Source organism: Cervus elaphus, chromosome 4, assembly GCF_910594005.1.
Source record: "Cervus elaphus chromosome 4, mCerEla1.1, whole genome shotgun sequence".
Taxonomy (NCBI): domain Eukaryota; kingdom Metazoa; phylum Chordata; class Mammalia; order Artiodactyla; family Cervidae; genus Cervus; species Cervus elaphus.
In genome coordinates, this window is record NC_057818.1 from 55,595,029 (window position 1) to 55,616,524 (window position 21,496).

General features: G+C 55.4%; 2 protein-coding genes across 2 annotated transcripts; both read left to right on the forward strand.

The window, feature by feature from the left end:
- The first annotated feature begins 271 nt into the window (after window positions 1-271).
- Window positions 272-10,010, forward strand: KCNJ14 (potassium inwardly rectifying channel subfamily J member 14). The gene is made up of 3 exons (XM_043899693.1): window positions 272-656; window positions 5,329-6,088; window positions 8,048-10,010. Exons 2-3 carry the CDS (start codon window positions 5,381-5,383, stop codon window positions 8,642-8,644), a joined length of 1,305 nt encoding a protein of 434 aa, XP_043755628.1. The 5' UTR covers window positions 272-656; window positions 5,329-5,380; the 3' UTR covers window positions 8,645-10,010.
- A 2,432-nt stretch (window positions 10,011-12,442) lies between these two features.
- CYTH2 (cytohesin 2) lies at window positions 12,443-21,496 on the forward strand. Its single transcript, XM_043899694.1, has 12 exons — window positions 12,443-12,653; window positions 13,497-13,644; window positions 13,743-13,809; window positions 14,842-14,960; window positions 16,167-16,247; window positions 16,726-16,838; window positions 16,957-17,105; window positions 17,676-17,787; window positions 20,615-20,691; window positions 20,813-20,884; window positions 20,981-21,135; window positions 21,229-21,496. Exons 1-12 carry the CDS (start codon window positions 12,635-12,637, stop codon window positions 21,314-21,316), a joined length of 1,200 nt encoding a protein of 399 aa, XP_043755629.1. The 5' UTR covers window positions 12,443-12,634; the 3' UTR covers window positions 21,317-21,496.

A 21,496-nucleotide genomic window follows, 5' to 3' on the forward strand; every position in this document is an offset into this window, starting at 1 on the left:
GTGGGGGCTTGTCCTTCTGACCGCCATCTCATGAGAAAACGAGGAGGAGGAAGGATTTGGCACCTGGCTGTCGCTGGACCGCTGGGTCCAGCCCATAGCCCATTGGCGCTCTCTGGTTCTGCCTCTCCTAAACTTTATTCTATCTGGAACTCACTCTTGGTCTCTCATTGGGGAAGAGTTATCTCATGTGTGGCCCTCCCTCTTAAGGCTTCATCTCAGGGGAACCAGGGAGCCCCCGTCTCTCATCCTTCTGCTCCTGCCCTCATCATCACTTTCTCACCATTTCTTTGTTCCCTCAACTGTGTTCCCACCTTTCTGCATCTCCTGGCCCCCAGGCTCTGTCTCCGCACCCCCTCCCCCTGTGTCTCTCCTCCGCCATCGCTGTCTCCTCTCCAGCCTGCTTGGGCCGCAGCCCAGCCGTCCTGCCTGGCCATCCTCCCTGGCTCCCCCTCTGCGGCTCTGAGCTGGCCCCACCCCCTGCCCCCCCGCCCCCGCCTCGGGCTAGGACTCCTCTGATCCGCCTGTGAGCTCAGAGGTCGGGTGCCCAGCACAAGGCCTCGGGGGCCCAGGACGCACCGCAGCATCCACAGAGACCTTTCCTTGGCCCGAGCAGAAGAGCCCCCGGCAGAGGGCATGGGGGTGGGCTGCCCCACCAGGTAAGTGCCTCCATGCAGAGACCCCGAGCAGGGGTCCTGGCTTTGAGCTGTCCCCCCGCCTCCCCCCACCATCTTCCTCGCTCAGGCGTCTGCCCCAGTGCCCCTACCCTATCCTCCCGGTTCCTCATCCCCCAGATCTGGGGCGCCCAACTCAGCCCATCTCCATTTTCAGCCTTATTTTCACTGTCTTCCGTCCCACCCCCCACCGCCAATCCTGTATCTCTTGTCCCATCTTCATGTCCGATCTGGTCTGTCTCTCCATTTCTTAAGATAGGATCTCTACTTGTCTTTGCCCAGGTGCTCCTAGTTGCGCCTGCCTCTTCTCTGTCTCCCACTGTCTCCTCTCTGGGTGCCTGTGGCGGTGGGGAGGTCCTCTGTCCTTCCCTCCTCAGGGCAGCCTCTCCCTGCCCATCTCTTATGCTCTGTACCCTGGTCTGTCTGCAGTCTCTACCCTACACCCGTGCCTGTCAGTTTCTGCCCTCCAACCTGCTATTGCTCAGGCCCCACTGGGGAGTGGGGGAGGGTCGTGGCGGGGACAGCCAGGGTCTCAGGGAGCGTGTGAAAGTGTTTCTATGGTGGGGGGCAGGGGGGCAGCACCTGGGCAGGGCTTCTCGGCCCCAGATTAGACAGTGACTTTGAAACGAAGTTGACGCACCTTAAGCCCCTTGTCGCCTTTATATGGAAACATTAAGCTGCTCTCCCAGGTCAGGGGGAGGCGGGGGGAGGGCTTGAGGCTCTGGATCCGCTTCCCTCGGATCCTGCTGTCGGTGCGTGGGCGAGGTAGAGCCCCATCCCAGCTCACAGGGCCATGCTGGACGCTGACGGGACCCCCCAGGGGTCCCCCACCCCCCACCCCCAGCCTGACTGGTGAAATGGACAAGATCACGTCTGCCTCGCTGGGCTGAGGGTGACAACAGGAGGATTTAGGGAAACGAGTTCCTGGGTTGGAAAGGCTCAGGACTCACACCGGCAGCCCACCCCCGGCACTTCATGGCTCTGGCCAGATCTCTGAGTCCGCTCCCCAACCTGTGAAGCGGGGCGATGATCTTGACCTCCCAGCCAAGGTGAGCCCAGTGGGTGGGCTGCAGACTTCCGGGATCTTGGCAAGGCCGGGGACCGAGGTGCTCAGGAAACGAGGGCGAGTGATAAGGTGGTCTGTGGTCCAGTCTGGTGCTCAGGTTTGGGCACCAGGAAGGCTGGATGGGAGTCCAGGGTCTGCCGTTTCTTGACTGAGAGACCTGGGACAAGGGACGAACCTCAGTGCCTCTGTTTGCTTTCCCGTCAGAAGCAGGGTCCCCACACCCATCAGTGTGGGTGTGAGGAGGCCCCCATCCATCACCTCCCTCCAGCATCTTGTCATCAGGTGGTCCCTGAAAGGGGACTCTGAGCAAGAGAGGGCTGCAAATGGTAACATTTGCCTGTATTGTAACCTCAGACCTGCCCCCTTCAACAGCCTCATTTGCCGCTGCTTGGAAGAACCAGCCTCTAATGCCCAGAAAGTTGAGGGTGTAAAAAGAGTTGGGGCACATCGTGGGCAGTGCACACAACCAGGTCCACTGACTGGAGCCTTGGCTTTGCCTGTGTAGAATGGGCCTAAGAAATGCCCATGCTGCAGGTGGAGACTGTCTGGGTGGTCACGGACAGCAGGTGCAGAGCAGTGGGGCAGGGGAGTGGGTACATGTCAGTGTTGAACTTGACAGCAACTAACAACTCATTCATCAGGAGTAAGTGCCCCCAGCCCTGCCGAGAGGCCCATAAGCATCCCTAGAGCCTGGCACAGGGAGTTCATTGTACCTAGGTGCTTGGTAGGCATTGATGGAACAGATGCAAAACGTTTAACCCCTAGCCCAGACAGGTCCCTGAAGTTGCAACCCCACAGGGCCAAATGTTAACTGTGCAGCTCTTGGAGAACGATGTGGTCTACAAGCCCAGGTGGGCCCCTTCCTTCCTCTGCATCCCCCTGGTTCAGCTAAGATTCCCTCCATTTCTCAGATAAGGGAACTGAAGCTCAGAAAGAAATGTGACTTGCCACCATTCATATCGCTTGTAAGTGCCTGAGGTGGGATTCAGCCTAGAAATGCCTGATTCAAAAGCCCAAGTTCTTTCTTCTGGATTCCTCTTCAAGGATTTTTTTTTTTTTTTTTTTAATCCCCATTCCACAGATGAGCAACCTCAGCCTCCAAAAATTGAAGCAGGTGGCCCCAGGACATATAGTGGGTCAGCAACTGAGCCAAGATGGGACCCTGGGTCTATACGACTTGATCCTGACCTTGATGAAATCCAACATCCCCATTTTACAGCTGAGGAAACAGGTTTAGAAAGGTTTCCCCCATGATCTGAGAGTCAGAGCTGAGCCTGGGTTTTTGTGTGTTTGTTTTTCTTAACAGCTTCATTGAAATATAATCCACATACCATACAATTCACACATTAAAGTGTAAGAGTCAGTGGTTTTCAGTATATTCAGAGTTGTGCAACCATGTTGTTCAGTCGCCAAGTTGTGTCCGACTCTTTGCAACCCCGTGAAATGCAGCGTGCCACGTGGTGTGTACCCATCACCGATATCCATTTTAGAACATTTTCATCACCCCAATAAGAAATCCCATTCCTCTGGCTATTTCATTTAAATGGAAGTATACAATATATGGTCTTTAGTGATTGGCTTCTTTCACTTCACATGGTGTTTTCAAGGTTCATCCACATTGTAGTATCTATCACTTTTTTTCTTCTAGTTGCTGGGTAGTATTCTATTGTGTGGACAGACCACATTTTATTTATTCATTCATCAGTTGATGGATATTTGGGCTGTTTCCATCTTTTGACTATTGTGAATAATGCGGCTGTGAATATCTGTGTACAGTGTGTCGACACTTGTCTTTAATGCTCTTGGGTAGATACTTGGGTGTGGAATTGGTAACTCTATGTTTCACCATTTAAGGAACTGCCAGACCATTTTCCACACCAGCTGTGCAATTTTACATTCCACCAGTAGCAATAGGAAGGTGCCAGTTTCTCCACATCCTTGTTAACACTTTTGTTTTTTCTTGTTTTTATAGCCATCCTAAATGGGTATGAAGTGGTAACTCATTTTGGCTTTGATTTGCATTTCCCTGATGGTATAATGATGTCAGTTATCTTTTCCAATGTTTATTGACTATTTGTACAGTTGACCCTTGAACAATATGGGGGCTGGGGGTACCAACTCTCTCCACAGTCAAAATTCTGAGTATAACTTTTTTATTTCATTTGCTGCATCGGGTCCCAGTTGTGTCATCCAAGATCTTTCCTCGTGGTGCAAAGACTCTGTAATTCTGGTTCTTGAGCTTAGTTGCTCTGCATCATGGGCGATCTTAGTTCCCTGACCAGGGATGGAACCAGGTCACCTGCATTGCAATGCAGATTTTCAACCACTGGACCACCAGGAAAATCCCTGAGTATAAACTTTAGAGTTGATCCTCTGTATCCATGGTTCTGAATCCAAGGATTCAACCTACCACGGAACATGTAGTACTACTCTAGGATTTATTTTTAAAAATTTGCATATAAGTGGAACCATGCAGTTCAAACCCATATTGTTCAAGGGTCAACTATATCTTTTTGGAGAAATGTCTATTCAGATCCTTTGCCCATTTTAAAATTGGGTTCTTTTTCTTGTTGAGTTATAAGACCTCTTTATATGTTTTAGATACAAATTTTTTAGATATGATTTGCAAATATTTTTTTCCCCATTAGCAGATGGTCTTTTCACTTTCATTTTTTAGGGTCCTTGGAAGCACAAGAATTTTTAATTTTGATGAAGCTCAAGCTATCTATTGTCTTTTTTTCCTTTTGTCGTTTGTGCCTTCTGACCTTCTGAGTCATAGTTGACCTTAGAGCCCTGGCTCATCTCTCCAAGCTGACTCCATACAGATCAGCAGTTACCATTCAGTCTTTTTTAATTTAAATTTTTTTTTAATTTAAATTTTTATTGCATTATAATTGACTTACAATATTGTGTTAGCTTCAGGTATACAGCAAAGTGATTCGGTTATATATCTGTACTTTTTCTGATTCTTTTCCATTATAGGTTATTACAAGATATTGAATATAGTTCCCTGTGCTATACAGTAGGTCCTTGTTGTCTCTTTTATATACAGTAGTATGTATCTGTTAATCCCAAACTCCAATTTTATCCACTCCCCAACCCTCACCCCATCTCCACCCCTTTCCCTTTTGGTAACCATAAGTTTGTTTTCTTTGTGACTGTTTAGTGTTGTCTTTATGAGTCTGGACTCTGGATCTGGACTGCTAGCACTCAAATCCCAGCTTATTCAGCCATGACCTCGGACAAGTTAAACGTTCTGTACCTATTTCCTCATCTGTAAAATGGCGATGATGTTTACACTGCTGAGGCTGAAATAAATAAATTCATGTAAAGTGTTCACAACACTGTCTGGCTCTAATAACTGTAGTGCTCGTTGTAACCCAGTACTGCTGCTACGACTATAGTTGTGTTGTTGTTGCTACACAAATATCTCCTATAGTATTACCATCAGTGTTGTCGATTCTGTTCTGATTTTCCACCCATTTGCCAGATGAGGTCACTAAGGCCCAGTAAGGATGCCTAGCCAGTGAGCCCCACCCGGCCCCCATTCCTGGCACTCTTGACATGGCTGCCTGTTTCTTGTCCCTGCAGGTTCGGGGCGCCCGCCCCCTGCTAGGCCAAGTGGAGGGGGTGTCCCCGCCCAATGGGCCTGGCCAGGGCCCTGCGCCGCCTCAGCGGCGCCCTGGAGTCTGGAGACGACAGGGCAGGTGATGAGGAGGAAGCCGGGCCGGGGCTGTGCCACAACGGGTGGGCACCAGCGCAGTCGCCGGTGGGGCGGCGCCGCGGGCGCTTCGTCAAGAAGGACGGGCACTGCAACGTGCGCTTCGTGAACCTGGGCGGCCAGGGCGCGCGCTACCTGAGCGACTTGTTCACCACGTGCGTGGACGTGCGCTGGCGCTGGATGTGCCTGCTCTTCTCCTGCTCCTTCCTTGCCTCCTGGCTGCTCTTCGGCCTGGCCTTCTGGCTCATCGCCTCCCTGCACGGCGACCTGACTGCCCCGCCGCCGCCCGCACCCTGCTTCTCGCAGGTGGCCAGCTTCCTGGCCGCCTTCCTCTTCGCGCTGGAGACGCAGACGTCCATCGGCTACGGAGTGCGCAGCGTCACCGAGGAGTGCCCGGCCGCCGTGGCCGCCGTGGTGCTCCAGTGTATCGCCGGCTGCGTGCTGGACGCCTTCGTCGTGGGCGCCGTCATGGCCAAGATGGCCAAGCCCAAGAAGCGCAACGAGACGCTAGTCTTCAGCGAGAACGCCGTCGTGGCGCTGCGCGACCGCCGCCTCTGCCTCATGTGGCGCGTCGGCAACCTGCGCCGCAGCCATCTCGTCGAAGCCCACGTGCGGGCTCAGCTGCTGCAGGTGCGAGTCGGCCCCGTGGCAGGCCACGCCCCCTGGTGGGCGGGCCCCCCCCCCCCCCCCCGCCCCGCGAGGTCTGGGAGTGGGAGGCGCGGGGCGGGGAGTGGGAGTTGTAGGTCTAAGGAGCAAGTATGCCGGAAGCCTGGAAGGGACCTGGACTACAATTCCCAGCAGTCTCTCGGGCAGGACACGTTCTGCCTCACCTTGAGGGCTGAGGATGGTTCCCAAAGCCCTTGTGGGAAATGTAAACCCAAGAGAAAGGTCTCTGATCATTTCTTCCTGCAAGCCTAGAGTTGAGACAGATTTTGAGATTTAAAGAGTCCCCTGAGACTTGCCCCCCGTGGAACTGTGGGAAATGCAGGCCTGCGAGGTCCACGTCTGATCAGTAAAGACTCTGAAGGACAATTCCCAGAAGCCTCTGGGGTCAAGGAAAGCGCCCACTCAGGGTGGTCTGAAGAGGCTTTGTAGTTTTGCTGGTGGTATAAACCACGGCTCAGGTTTACTATCCCCAGCCAGTGTTGTGGTACAGAGAGAGGCCGGGGACGGAGGTCAGGCTCCTATGGGCTTGTGGGAGATGCAGGTCTGAGGATGGGGTGCTGCTCACACCTGCAGAGCCAGGGAAGACAATTCTCCGAGGCCACTGGGTGTGTGGTCCTGCAGCATTTGTGGGGGCCTTCATTTTCCACCTCAGGGGCCCAGACTTTTCCCACCAGCCTCCTGCTCAGAGAAGTACAGGGCAGAGGGTTGGGAAACTCTTGAATTTTAGCGTCTCAGCAAAAAACAAAACTACAATTCCCATTGGCCCCTGGGGCAACGGCTCCCTCTGGCACCCTGATAAAAGAGCCTTAGTGTTTCTAGAATTGTGGTCAAACTGCCCAAACAAATTCTGGGGCAAAGACGCTTAAGAACACAGGGTTAGGGCTGGACTTGGATGAGGACAGGGTTGTGGTGGGAGCTACAACTCCCAGCAACCTCTAGGGATTCACATAGACAATGGCAAGAGAATGGAGCCCCACTCTCCACTTCTGTCTCCTGCTTGACTGAAATTCAGAGATTCATGACCAGCAGGGACACTATCTCTCCCAGAAGTCTGTGGGGCACTGACAGAACTTGGTAAGTGGGTATGGAACCAATGGGTAGGTGGGGTGAAACTGCTGATACCTGGCCTGGGGTTAGGCCTCCACCCCACAGAAATACACAGACACACAAGAGGATGGAAGTAGTTGGGTTGGGGAGGTTCAGTCCAGTTCAGTCGCTCAGTCGTATCCAACTCTTTGCGACCCCATGAACCACAGCACACCAGGCCTCCCTGTCCATCACCAACTCCCGGAGTTTACCCAAACTCATGTCCATTGAGTCAGTGATGCCATCCAACCATCTCATCCTCTGTTGGAGGGGTGGGCAAGTGAATATCCCAGGGACTACACTGAGGCAATGGTGAAACATAGGCAGAACATAAGCATAGCTTCTGTTGGACTTAGATTGTCATCCTGGTTAATCTTTCTCTGGCCATATACTGAAAGCCATTTTTCTATCCCTCTCCTTCTCCAATTGCTTTTGGATGTGATTCTTATCATCTGTTGTCTCTTTAACTCTGTTTCTGTCTTGCTGATTTCTGTGGCTCTGTGCCAATGTCACTCTGTCACTATCTTTTTCTCTCCCCTGTCTTTCTCGGATTTCCTTCCCCAAACCCTCTCTGAGTCTCTGTCTACTCCACCGCCCTCCTCTGGGCTTCCGTCCTCACCTTCCTGGACCACCATCTCCCTCTCTCGGGGTCTGTGTCCTCCTCTTTTTCTGCCTGACCATCCCTCTCTCTCTGGGTCCATGTTCTCTCTGCACCCCCACCCCTCCTGGTCTCTGCCCTCCTCTTCTTCTGCACCTCTATCCCCTCCTCTCGCTATCTCTATCTTCCATTCATCTCTGTGCTCCCTGTTCTCTTTGGCCGCCTGTCTTTTGCTGCAGCCTCGAGTGACCCCGGAGGGTGAGTACATACCTCTGGACCACCAGGATGTGGATGTGGGCTTTGATGGTGGCACTGATCGCATCTTCCTTGTGTCTCCCATCACCATCGTGCATGAGATCGACTCCGCCAGTCCTCTGTATGAACTAGGACGGGCTGAGCTGGCCCGGGCTGACTTTGAGCTGGTGGTCATTCTCGAGGGCATGGTTGAGGCCACAGCTATGACCACACAGTGTCGCTCTTCCTACCTCCCTGGTGAGCTGCTCTGGGGCCATCGTTTCGAGCCGGTCCTCTTCCAGCGTGGCTCCCAGTACGAGGTCGACTATCGCCACTTCCATCGCACTTACGAGGTTCCAGGGACACCTGTCTGTAGCGCCAAGGAGCTGGACGAACGGGCAGAGCGCGCCTCCCAGAGCCCCAAGTCTGGCTTCCCCAGCTCTCTGGCAGCATTCTGCTATGAGAATGAACTTGCTCTGAGCTGCTGCCAGGAAGAAGATGAGGAAGAGGAGGCCATGGAGGGGGATGCGGCAGAGGCAGAGGACATGGCTGCCAGCCCCCGAGTTCTCACACCAACCCTGGCCCTGACCTTGCCCCCATGACTCAAGCTGGCATCCCTTATTTGCACCCCTTTCCCAGAGGTAGCAAGATGGAGAGATTGGGCCCTCTCCTGGGATGGAGGCAGGTGTTTCCTAAGACCAACAGGTCTGCTCAGTAAATTATTAGCTGGTGATGTTCCGCCATGCCTAGTGGACCCACCATGAACATACTGGAGGGACCTTAATTCCTCTGAATTCTGTGCTCCCTCTTGAGACCCACTTGTCATTCCAATTCCTGAGTCTCGCTAGAGATAAGGGACCCAGAATTCTGGACCCCTCAAGAGGTGAGGACTGGTAATTCTAGATTCCTCTAGGTGGCTGGTTTTGTTTGTTAAGCAGGATCATGAAATGAAGTATAGACTGCCTCCAGGGGAAGAAGTCAGCTGTTCTCAAGAAGCAACAGAGAACCAGAATTCATTGGCCTGAACTGACCTTAGATTCAAGGGACAGTTGCTTCTCGACTCAGTCGACTCCATAGCAAATCACTTTCTCTAGATGACCTAAGGAGGGGAAGTTATGGGATGCCCCCAAGAGTTTAAGACTATCCTGACTGACCAATGACAAAGACTGTTGATTGTAAGTCAAGGAAAGACTTTGTGGCTCCAGAAAACCCCAGAGTTGAGATTCTGTGAATCCAGATTGGCCACAGAGGCCAGCACTGGGGGTTCTAGAGCAGCTTTGACCTGAGAGTTGGACTATTCCAGAAACTAATGAGTTATGTCTCTAGAATGCACAAAACAGTGGAGAGTCTGTGGGTCTACAAGGACTAAAGTGACAGACTGGGAGTTCTTGATAGGCAACAACTCCAGACCCACTGGTGTTAGAACATCGAACCAGAGAGAGATGCAAGGCTTCTCCATGATCCACAGGCTTTGTGTCTTTTTTTAAGTGCCATTCTAGAATATCCAAAGGAATCAAGATGCTGTGACTCTAGACTGATCACAGTCAGGGAAGGATTGGCAGTGATGACGTCTGAGATTTGCTGGTTCCAGCTTGCCCAATGGAGTGGAGAGTATTGATGAGGATAGATGACTTCTTTGTGGTTCTGTGATGCCAAAAGGAGTCCAGGCTCCAGGGACCCAGAATTGTCTGTTGTCAATCTGGAAGTTCTAATCAGCTCCTGGAATGTGGCCGTTCGAGGAGGTGGACTTGGGACTTGACCGGCAGCATTGCTGGGCTGACCTAGAAGGTGAGGGCCTGGGTGAGACCCTGTGGGTAACAGGGCTGGTTATTAGGCAAGGGAAGGGAGAGGCCCAAGGCTGGTGAGTCTACAGTGCTCTGGAATCTTCCATCTAGTGATGTGTGTCTATTTCTTAAAGATGTTATACATATATGTATTATAAATATATATATATATATAATATGAATAAAGATATCTATCTATTTTTTTTCCTGTGGTTCCTACAGTAGGGTTAGAAACTGAGCTTGAGGAAGTGGAATAGAGTCCTTCACAAGGATCCAGGAAGTTCTGCTCTGAATCCCAACTCTGCCTCAACTGAGTGTGTGGCTTTGAGCAAATCACCCCCTCTCTCCTCACCTCAGTTTGTGCGGTGCTGTGAAAATTGCTTCAGTCGTGTCTAACTCTTTGCAACCCTATAGACTGTAGCCCTCCAGGCTCCTCTGTCCATGGGATTCTCAAGGCAAGAATACTGGAGTGGGTTGCCGTGCGCTCCTCCAGGGGATCTTCCCTACCCAGGGACTGAACCCCCATCTCTCACATCTCCTGCACTGGCAGGTGGATTCTTTACCACTAGCACCACAGAGAAGCCCTCACCTCAGTTTCCTCATCGGTAAAAAACAAGGCACTGGAAGTTGAAGTTGTCCAAGGGCCTTTCCACTAGGATTATTCTTCAGTTCACTGAGGGTAGAATGGGGGTCTTGGAGATACGCCAGCTCCCCCCACCAGGTGCCGGAATGCCTGGCCTTCTGGGGGCAACAGGGATGGGAGATGCTCTCAGAGGCCAGGTCTGAACTTGGATGCCTGCATGACAGGGCAGGCAAGGGAGAATATGGGTTGTGGCTAAGGGCCAGAATCACCTCCTTTCTGGCCCAGCTTGGAGGGGCAGGGGAAGGAGGAGTTATCTCTGAATGTCAGGGGAATGTATGTGTTTAGGGAGGCTTGTCCCCCAGGTGAAATTATTGGGAACCCCAGTGGTGTGTCTGGGAGTGTGCTTCTGGGGTACATATGGGTCCCTGAATCTGGCCTCTGCCCTTGCTGCTATCTACCTAAGTGCCCAGCAGGCAAGCCAGTCGCAGAAGGAGCCAGTGCCAAGGAGGACATGTTCCCACCTCTGTGTGCCAGGATTGAGGGCAGGCACTGTCATTGCCCATCAACCCGCCTCAGTGCTGCGTCAACCCACTTCCCCCCCTTCCTGTTTCCCCACCTCCCTTTATCCTGCAGAATCTCCAGCTAATAACCGGATGGGATTAATTAGCTGGCTGTTCCCCCACCTCTGGGTGGTTGGAGTAGGCAGTGGGGCAATGGAAACCCAAGCATGAAGGGTGTTAAACTGGGGGTGAAGGAAGGGACAGGAAAAGGATTCTGTTTGGAAGGGTAGCAAGTAGGGTCAGGGCTGGCACAACCTGGGTTTCTGGTAGGGAGGGCAGAGCCTGAGCCACTCATAAAGGTCATTGAGGGGATTAGGAGGCTCCGTGTCTAATCTGTCAGCTTAACCAGGTCCTGGCCTGGAATCTGTCCCTGCCTGCCGAACTCTGGGATGGCGAGTGAGGCCCAGGCCCAGACATGACCCTCAGACCCAATTTGGGACCTGCCCGTGATGGGGCTACCCAGTTTCTCCCTCCGAGCCAGTCCCCTGCACCTGTTTTGCCTTCAAGGAATGGAGAGGTGGGGGAGGGGAAATGGTCTCAGATGCCAGAGGACTCGGAGAGGAGGGGAGAGTTTAAGAAGAGCATGAGTGTGACAGGAGGGGGACGCGAAATGACACGGGCCAGAGAGGAGGGAAAGGACTCGGAGAAGGGGGAAGGGACCAGAGGTGGAAGGATGCTGAGGAAAGGGGAATTGTCCTGAGCGGGGAAAGGATGCTAACATAAAGGGAGGAGTTTCGGGGATAGAGGGAGGAAACTGAGAGGCTGCGAGAGGCAGGAAGGCAGAGCCTGTCCTATCACTGGATTTGGCCTTCCTCTATAGTCCCATTCTCCACGACAGAGACCAAAAAGCGCAGCATTTGGAAGAAAGAGAAAGTCTTTTGTTTCACCACTGCTTGACTCTGAAGAGGCTGAGGTGGATGGGGGAGGTCAAAGGAGGAGGGTAAGGAAAGGGTCTGCAGATCGGAGAGGCCAGTACACTTGAGAAAGGGGGCCAAAAGGAAAGTGAGCCAAAGCGGCTCCCGGTTGCTTGGCAACCACTGCAGTCAAAAGACAGGCGGGCCAGCTAAGAGGTGTGGCTCACGGAAACATCCGCGAGCTGTGGCCACGCCCCCTAGCAACAAACCTAACAAAGTACCGCCCCCTGGCAACGCATTGATAGAGGCCGGGCTCGGTTGACCTGTTGCGCAGAGCCCTTGCGCGGGCGTAGTCCTCCTTCTGCGTCTACTTAGTCCCGCCTCCATGCAACTCCTTTTCGAGGCTTCTCATTGGAGGGCAAGCCTGCCAAGAACCCTTTGGTTTCGGAGGCGGGGTCCGGCCCCTGCTCTCACTCCAATTGGCCCCACAGACCGTCTACTTTGGGCTGGACAGTGCTACGTCTGCTCCTAGCGCGCCTATTGGCCCTGGAGGGCGATCCTTCGGTTTCGGAGGCGGAGCAGACGAGAGGGCACGCCGTGGATTGGACGATGTCAAAACGAGGGGCGGTCCCTACTGGCGGGGCGGTTGGGAGACGAAGGGAGAGTCTTTTCAGCGCTGAGGACTGGCGCTGAGGAGGCGGCGGTGGCTCCCGGGGCGTTTGAGCGGGCTCATCCGAGCCCGCGGGCCAACGCGGATCCGGGCCCGACCGGCGGGACCGCCCCGGACTCCCCGCGGGCCTTCCTAGCCGCCATGGAGGACGGTGTCTATGGTAAGTCGGTGAGGGGCGGGGCCGGCTGGGAGCAGATGGAGGGTTTCGGTGCGAATGTTCCGCAGCGAACGACCTCCCCCCCACCCCCCCACCCCCCCACGACGCGCGCCTTGCGAAGCTTGTTCGGCCCCGTTGTCGCCTAGCTTTTGTGGGGCGCGGGACGGGCTTCCGGCAGGGCCGGAGAGCGGGGCGTTCCAGGCCATTGTTTGGGCCGAGCCTGTTTCCGGTGGCAGCGGGAGGGGGTGGGATGGAGCGGCGGAGGCGAGGCTGGGGCGGAACCATTCCCTCTGGAGGGGCCGGGCGAGCCCAGTGCCTGCCGGGAGAGGGGAGGGGGGCTTCTGGGGGCGGTGCGGTGGGGAGAAATCGTGGGGGTCACAGAGATTCCGCTAGGGCGGGGGCGGGGGGCTTCGATGCCCCGCCCCTTCCTTCACTCTCGCAAGCTGTCATTAGCTTCCCCTGCCATGGTTACTTTCCATGGACCCAGGAGTCCGGGCAACCAGGTCCCCAGCTACCTCGCCAAGAATGGAGGCAGAAAACCAAGGCCTCAGGCCCCTTGCAAGTAATGAACCGCAATGTCAAGCTTCCAGCCCCCTTTCCCCTGTAAACCTAAGAGTAGAGGCTCCCAGCCCTTTTCTCTCCCAAGGACTAAGAGTCTGGATTCCCAGCCCTTCCTCCCCTGGACTGAGGAATCTAGGCCTCCCAGCCCCTTCTTCCACTGACTGGAGGCGGGACTCTTATTCTCATCCTCCCCATGAACCTAGGAGCCCTGTCCTTCGCCAGATTTCAGAAGTCCAGGCTCCCAGTCCCCAGAACTGACCTCCCGTCCCTGATCCCCTCCCCCAGAACCCCCGGACCTGACTCCGGAGGAGCGGATGGAGCTGGAGAACATTCGACGGCGGAAGCAGGAGCTGCTGGTGGAGATCCAGCGCCTGCGGGAGGAGCTCAGCGAAGCCATGAGCGAGGTGGAGGGTCTGGAGGCCAATGAGGGCAGGTGAGGGCTGGGGTAGGGAGCCTGGGGGTCATGGGGCCAGGCGGGGGCCAGGGATGTCCAGGCATTGACCTTCCACCCTCTGCTTTCTGCCCCTGCAGCAAAACCTTGCAGCGGAACCGGAAGATGGCAATGGGGAGGAAGAAGTTCAATATGGATCCCAAAAAGGTGCTTGGGGCCACAGGGCTGGAATTGGCCAAGCTGGCATCTAGACAGGATTCTAGCATCTTGGGGTTCCAGAAGTGTGGTGGTTAAAGGTCTGCCTTAGGTGGACAGAGTTGGTCCTGATCCCTGGATCCAGATGTTGGCAATATTTGTTCCCTGAGAACTAACCAAGTGCTTTGGCTTCCTAATGCTTTGCATGTGCTGGAACTTCTTCCTGAGTGGTCCTCCTCCCCTTTTTGCTCATATTTTAGGAGTCATTTCTCTTGTCACTCTTGCATTCCCCAGGAGGAGCTTGATTGAGTCTGATAGGGAATATGGACAGTGATGTATTCAAATGAGGGTTGAGAAGTGCCATGACAGAGAGAAAGGTACTGGACTGTGGACACTGAGAGGAGTGAGCCTGGTGGCATCAAGGAGGGCTTCCCTCAGGAGGGTCAGGGTCAGGTTTGAAGGATGACTTAGTGTTCACCAGGTGGAGAAAAGATGTTTGTTCATTCATTCATTTTACACCATTTCCTCTGGCCTGCCACTCTGCTAGGCAATGCAGAAGGCCCAGTGTAGAGTTTGATGCTGCCTTGCCCTCAGGGAGCCCCTAGACTCAGATACCACAATCTAGAGTGAGGGGTCCTCAGTTCATGGTCCTCAAGACATCAGGAGAGCCTGAGAAAGCCCTTGTCCAGCCGGAGTCTTGACCCTCACAGCTGCTCGTGAACTGATGTCTCCTAACAGCTTCCCACTTTATTCTTCTTGCCAGAAGCAATGGTAGTTTGTAAAGTCATTCAGCAAACATTCATGAAGCTCCTGTTCTTTGCCAGGTCCTGCTCCGGGGGGGACTGGAATTAACCTGGCAAAGGCAGAGTGAGCAGTAGATGCAACATCTAGGCCGTGGGAGAGGTGGTATTTAAGGACCTGAGAAGAGCCTGAAAATGAAACTCAGGCCCTGCTCTGTTGAGGATGGGGGTGGGTTTAGAGGCTAAGGTTTCTGGGGGTGTCTTTCTGAGCATGCCAGCACTGAGACCCAGCCCTTCCCACTAGGGGATCCAGTTCCTGGTGGAGAATGAACTTTTGCAGAACACACCCGAGGAGATCGCCCGCTTCCTGTACAAGGGCGAGGGCCTGAACAAGACGGCCATTGGGGACTACCTGGGGGAGAGGTGAGAACTGCGCCCCCTGCACCCAGCTTTTGCCACGGAGAGGCCCTGATAGATCAGCCTTGCAACTGGACTGTGACAAAATGGACTGACACAGAGATTGGGGTGGGGGACCTTCTGAGGAACCCGGGGATCATCTGTGAGCATGTGGAGGGTATGGGATATCTGGGCAATACGGTGACCACCACCCATTTATGTCGGGACGGTGGAGAACATTTGTGAGTGGTGTGGGAGCGTGTGAACCATTGGAGACAGCTGGTGTGCATGGGAGCAACATGGACAATGACGCAGGAAGTGGGGGGGGTCATCATCGGGATATCTGGGGAGCATGGGGGGCCCATGGACATCTGGAAACATGGGGGTCATTTGTGGATGTCTGGGGTCTGTGGACCACCTACAAGTGTAGAGTGCATGAGACATCGGGAGTGTATGAGGACCAGCGGTGGATGTCTAGGGTACTTGGGAGTTTATGGACTTCTGGGACACATGCAGACAATCTGTGGCTGTCGGGTGTGTGTGGGGACCAGCTGGACTCCCACGGTGCATGGGGACCTTCTGTGAAGTCTGGGAAACTTGGGGACTATCGGTGCACATCCGGGGTTTGTGGAGACCGTCTGAAATATCTGAGGTGCACAGGACTGGGTGAGATGCTTAGGGTTTGTGTAGACATCTGGGGTGTGTGAAACTTGCTGGATATCTGGTGCAGAGACCGTCTGTGGGCCGCTGGGGGGCATGGGGAGTGGAGAGTCTGGGAGCATGGGGGTCATCCGTAGCTATCTGGGGATCACCTGTGGACATCTGGAATGCATAGGGACAGTCCAGTTGTCTGACACTGTGGGGCTGGTTTTGTGGGCATCTGGGTTGCCCTGGGACTCTCCGTGGGTCTCTGGGGGATAGGAGACCATCTCTGGGCATCTATGAAATCTGGGGTTCCTCAGAGATGACCAGCAGAGCACATTTGCTGTGTTCCTCCCACCTGCACAGAGTTCCAGCCACACCAGAGTTCTTAAGGCAGATGGTCTTCCCAGGAGCGTTCTAAGTGCTACCCCCGTGCCAGGCCTGTGATGGGGGCTTGGCCAAAACTTTCACTGGCTACAGAGGTAGCCGCTGTGCAGAAGAGGGGTCACAGCCTCCCCAGTACTTCGCCTCCTCTCCACCCCCACCTGCCCAAGCCTCTTCCTGCCCGTGACCTTGTCCCTATCCTCGCAGGGAAGAGCTGAATCTGGCAGTGCTTCATGCCTTCGTGGATCTGCACGAGTTCACTGACCTCAACCTGGTGCAGGCCCTCAGGTGAGAAGGATGGGATTGAAAGGGCAGGAAGGGACCTGTCAGGGCTTTCTTTACCAGTGATGATCACCCCCTCCTGAAGGCAAAAACAGAACCAAAACTTAGGGGATGGATTGCACGTGAGTGTTGCCAAAGTCCACAGTAGAGCCTCCTTCAGGCATAGCCGTATCCAGGCACTCCAGTGGAATGGGAAGGACAGCTTTTGATTGTGCTCGCCATGGGGTGGGTGCTGCTCACGGCAGACCCTCCTCCCACATGACAGCAGAGGCCCCAAGCAACCATCTGTTCCATGCAGCAACGTTGGTAGAAAGAAAGGGCGTTTCCATATACATCATCTAGAGCCTCCTGGCTGACGCTCAGTGGTCAGGCTGGCCACAGGTGTGGTGCCTTCATTGGCCAGTTCTTCCCATGGGCACTGAGAGCAGATAGGGGTTTGGCTCCGCCAGTCCTGGCATCTACCCTCGGCTCGTCTCTGCCACAGGCAGTTCCTCTGGAGCTTCCGCCTCCCTGGAGAAGCCCAGAAGATCGACCGCATGATGGAGGCCTTTGCCCAGCGCTACTGCTTGTGCAACCCTGGGGTTTTCCAGTCCACAGGTAGGGGCCCAGACCCCAGGGTCCTAGGGGAGGAGGGAGCTGGGGGTGGGGGTGACTTGAGCTCCTGGGTCCCAGGGGCCCATGTGCCCAGTCGTCACCCCACGACTGTCTGGTGCAGACACGTGCTACGTACTGTCCTTCGCCGTGATCATGCTGAACACCAGCCTCCACAACCCCAACGTCCGGGACAAGCCGGGACTCGAGCGCTTCGTGGCCATGAACCGGGGCATCAACGAGGGCGGGGACTTGCCTGAGGAGCTGCTCAGGGTCAGGCCCCCCCCCCCGCCAGGCCCCTCAGCTCCATCCCCCTTTCTCCTCTCAGTGCCTGAGACCCCCCGTCCCCCAGGGTCACTTCCTCGCCCACCCATGGACTGCATGGTCACACCAGCCTGCCCAAGTCTTCCCTCTCTCTCTCTCTCTCTCTCTCTGGCTGCCTGTCTTTGTCTCTCTGTTTTTCATTTTATTTTTTCTTCTGTTGCACCAGGCAGTATGTGGGATCTTAGTTCCCAACCAAGGATTGAACTCAGGTTCCCGGCCCTCTGACTCTTTGAGGGTCTTGGTCTGTCCCATTTTCCCCCATCTGTCTGTCTGTCTGTCTCAGAACCTAGCAGCTGTTCCACTGTCTCCATCTCTGCATCTTTTTTGTTTCTCCCTCTCTCCTCGCCGGAGCTCCCTCCACTCTTTCCCCCTTCAACTTCCCTTTCCTCCCCAGGCTCCTCCCTCCCTTGGCCATCCCACCCGTGGTCTCATTGGCTTACAGTGAGCCCCCTCCCCACTGCAGTAGCCCTGGGAGGATCCCAGGAGCCCCGAGGTGCTGACTCTGCCTTCACCCCTCAGAATCTGTACGACAGCATCCGAAATGAGCCCTTCAAGATCCCCGAGGATGACGGAAATGATCTGACCCACACCTTTTTCAACCCGGACCGGGAGGGCTGGCTCCTTAAGCTGGGTACGTCCCTTCCTGACTGCTGGCTGCCTCTGCAAGTGGGGGACGTTACCAGGCCCAGGTTCTAGACTCAGTTTTTGCACGTAGCCACTGTATGACCTTAGGACAATGATTCGACCTCTCTGAACCTCAGTAGCCACATCTGAAAAGTGGGGTTGAGAACGAGATCAGGTCTCTTGTGCTGGGCCCAAGCCCAGGGCTGGCCTTGGAATCGGTGCTGCCTCACCCCGTCTGCTCACCCACACAGGTTTATGAAACCCCTCCTCCGTCCAGGCCTGGTGAAGGGACTGAGGACACAGCCAAGAACCGAAGAGCACAGGCCCCGTCTGTGGGGAGAGTGTTCATGACGCAGGCTGCTCTCCGCTGTAGCAAACAGAAAGCAACCCAAGGAATTGGGCCTTTTACCGTGCTTGGCAGGGACTCTCGGGGAGTCCGGGGCAGACCCACTCTGAGACTCCTGTATTTTTATCCCCACCTCCTATGGCCTCCTCCTCAGCCCTGTAGCATGGTGGCTGTTCTAGAAGTGTCCTCTCTCCCCAGAATGTCACCTGTAGGCAGTAAAGAGCCTGCAGAAACAGGTTCCGGAGTGCCCTGATGCACTTCTCAGCTGGCCGGATTGGTTCCTGGTGGGGAGGGGAAGAGCTTCCCAGGTGGCACTAGTGGTAAAGAACCCTCCTGCCAACACAGGAGACATAAGAGATGGGGAGTATGATCCCTGGGTCAGGAAGATCCCCTGGAGGAGGGCATGGCAACCCACTCCAGTATTCTTGCCTGGGAAATCCCATAGACAGAAGAACCTGACAGGCTACAATCCATGGGGTCCAAAGAGTCAGACACGACTGAAGCGACTTAGCACGCACATGGGGAGGGGAAGCACCCTGGCCGGCTTAGGGGAATCGGGAGCCCGTGGCCACGGTGGGATGGGTGGGGCGGGGGCCAGTCCCCCTTGGAACACGTAGCACCAGCGGACTCCAGTTCAGTTAGCAGAGGTCCGGCAAGGGCAGCTGGCTGAGGGTTGGAGTGGTTCTCCACCCCGGCTGCCTGGGAGATACACTTGGAAACCACAGGGGCCAGGCCACAGGCTCGTGAAAGCAGGGTCTCTGGGTAGGATAGGCCATTGGTCATCTTGAAAGCTCTCCAGGCGGTTCCCAGTGCGTGGCCCACGTTGAGAACTGCTGGCTTGGAGCTGGGCCTGGTAAATAGTAGGTGCTGAGGGAGGGTTGGCAGTGGCTTTTTAATGGAAAAGTGGTGAGTGGCTGCCCCAGGGAGACAGAGAATCTGGCGAGGAATTACAGTGGAAGCAGCCCAGACAGGGGAAGGGTTCAGAGGAAGCTTCCAGCCCGGTTGCAGGCTCAAGGCAGGCCTTTCCTCCCTTCAGATCTTAGCATCTACCCTCTGGTGGGGTGGCTGGGGGGTGCACATGGAATTGTGCTCTTAGAAGGGGGAATCTCTTCTCAGGCCATGGAGGCAGGTCCCTGGTGCACACCAAATGCAGATCACTCCTTTCAGCCAACTTGTTGGGGCAGATGGATTCCTGCATCAGCTCCAAGGGAGGCAGACAGGCCTGGGGGATCCCAGAGAAATTTAGATTCTTCATGGAAGGTCAGATGATGCCCCTTGCAGTGAGTGGGCGGGGAAAGAAAAACTGGAAGGGCAACTTCCTGAGAGACTGGTTACCTTCTTAACTACCCCCCGCCCCCACCAGCCACAGGACTCCCTCCCATTTCTTGGATGAGGAAACTGAGGCTCGGTCACTATCCAGCAGCCACAGGGCAGAGGTGGCGTTGGACCCAGATTTCTGACCAGAGCACAGCACAAGGTTACTAGTAAAAGGCACCTCTTAAACAGTGAAATACAGGAAAGGGGATCAGTGGTAGTGGTAGCAGTTATAGTGAAAAAGATGGTTAATAAAAGTCTTTATTGCTGCTGTTTACTTCTGGGACCACAAGGAGCCCAGAAGCAGGTCACTTTGCAGCAGGAAGGTGTGGGTCTGAGTGGATCTCCAGACGGGGGTCCAGAGAGGGCAAGTGGTTGTCCTAAGGTCACACAGACAGGTCCTACTGGTGCTAACAGGAGTCCTCAACGCTCACCTTGGCCCAAGGACTGGGGGTTTCCTCTTCTGCTTCTAGGGGATGACTTCCCCATCGTCACCGTGGCAACAGAGGGCCTTCCTGGCTGGGATACATCCTGGGAGTGGGGCTGGAGTCAGGCACTGATGCTGGGAGGTGCTCGTGGCCAGCTCAGCATCCTGGGCCTGCCCGGAGGGACAGGGTCTGGCCATTACCCCCTCGTGTGGATGTAACTGGTTTTCTTCCCTCTCTCTCCCTCCCTCCCTCTCTGCGTGTTTCTCTCTGCTGTTTCCGGCTCTCTCTGTCCCACCCGCTGCGCATCCCTCCCCGCCCCCACCCACGGCTCTTGGGGGCACTCCACTCTTCCGCCCTCCCTCCTCCTCGCCTGGTCCTGCCTGCTTTCTCGCTGTCTGCCCCAGGAGGTAGGTACACGGCCGGCCCCATCCTTGCTGCCCAACACAACACAAAGGGAGGGGACTGCCCTGGCCTCTGGGCCCACAGGAGAGGGACTGGGGGCACGGACCCGGGTCCACAGACAGGCTTAGAGAGCGTAGAGCCCCACGCTGGTGGGTGGACCGATTCGCCGGGCCCAGACTCCTGGCCTGTCCCTGCTTGTCTGTCTTCCCACGCATCGCTTTGTCCTAGGCCCTGACAGCCCCACCTTCCCTGCGCTTGCTCTGTCTCTCGCCCCCTTCCCCGCCCTCTCAGAGGCCCCCCCGCCCCCTGTTGAGCCCAGGCCCCCTCCCCCCCTTCCCTTCCAGGGGGCCGGGTGAAGACGTGGAAGCGGCGCTGGTTCATCCTCACAGACAACTGCCTCTACTATTTTGAGTACACTACGGTGAGGGCGGGGCCGGGAGAAGGGGCGGGGCCGGGGAGAAGGGGCGGGCCGGGGGCGGAGTCCGGAGACCGTGGGGCGCCGGGAGACTGCGGAATCTGAATCCTGTCAAACTCGTTCTCAGGACAAGGAGCCCCGAGGAATCATCCCGCTGGAGAATCTGAGCATCCGCGAGGTGGACGACCCCCGGAAACCAGTAAGACCCTGTACCCTGTCCTGCTGGCGGCGGAGGGCTCTTCAGGCCCCAGGGCTGGCTCTTCCCAGCGGTCCTTCCTGTCCCTTGTCTCCCCAGAACTGCTTCGAGCTGTACATCCCCAATAACAAGGGGCAGCTCATCAAAGCCTGCAAAACAGAGGCCGACGGCCGGGTGGTTGAAGGGAACCACATGGTGTACCGGATCTCGGCCCCCACACAGGAGGAGAAGGATGAGTGGATCAAGTCCATCCAGTGAGCAGGGGCTCCTGGAGTCCTGGGGGAGGGGAGGGTGGCCGAGGGCCCAGGCTCTTCAGCCCTCACCCTGGGATCCCGCCCCTTCCGCAGGGCAGCTGTGAGCGTGGACCCGTTCTATGAGATGCTGGCAGCAAGGAAGAAGCGGATTTCAGTCAAGAAGAAGCAGGAGCAGCCCTGACCCCTTGCCCCCCACTCCATTATTTATTTCGGAGCTGCCCTGCCCGGGTGGCCGGACCCCTGGGCCTCGGGGCTTCGGATCCTGGTTCCTTGTTTGGAAGACTCATCGCCTCTAGCTCCTCTCTCGTTATTTGTAATTAGCACCCTGTTGGTAATCTTATTAATTATTTAACCACTTGCA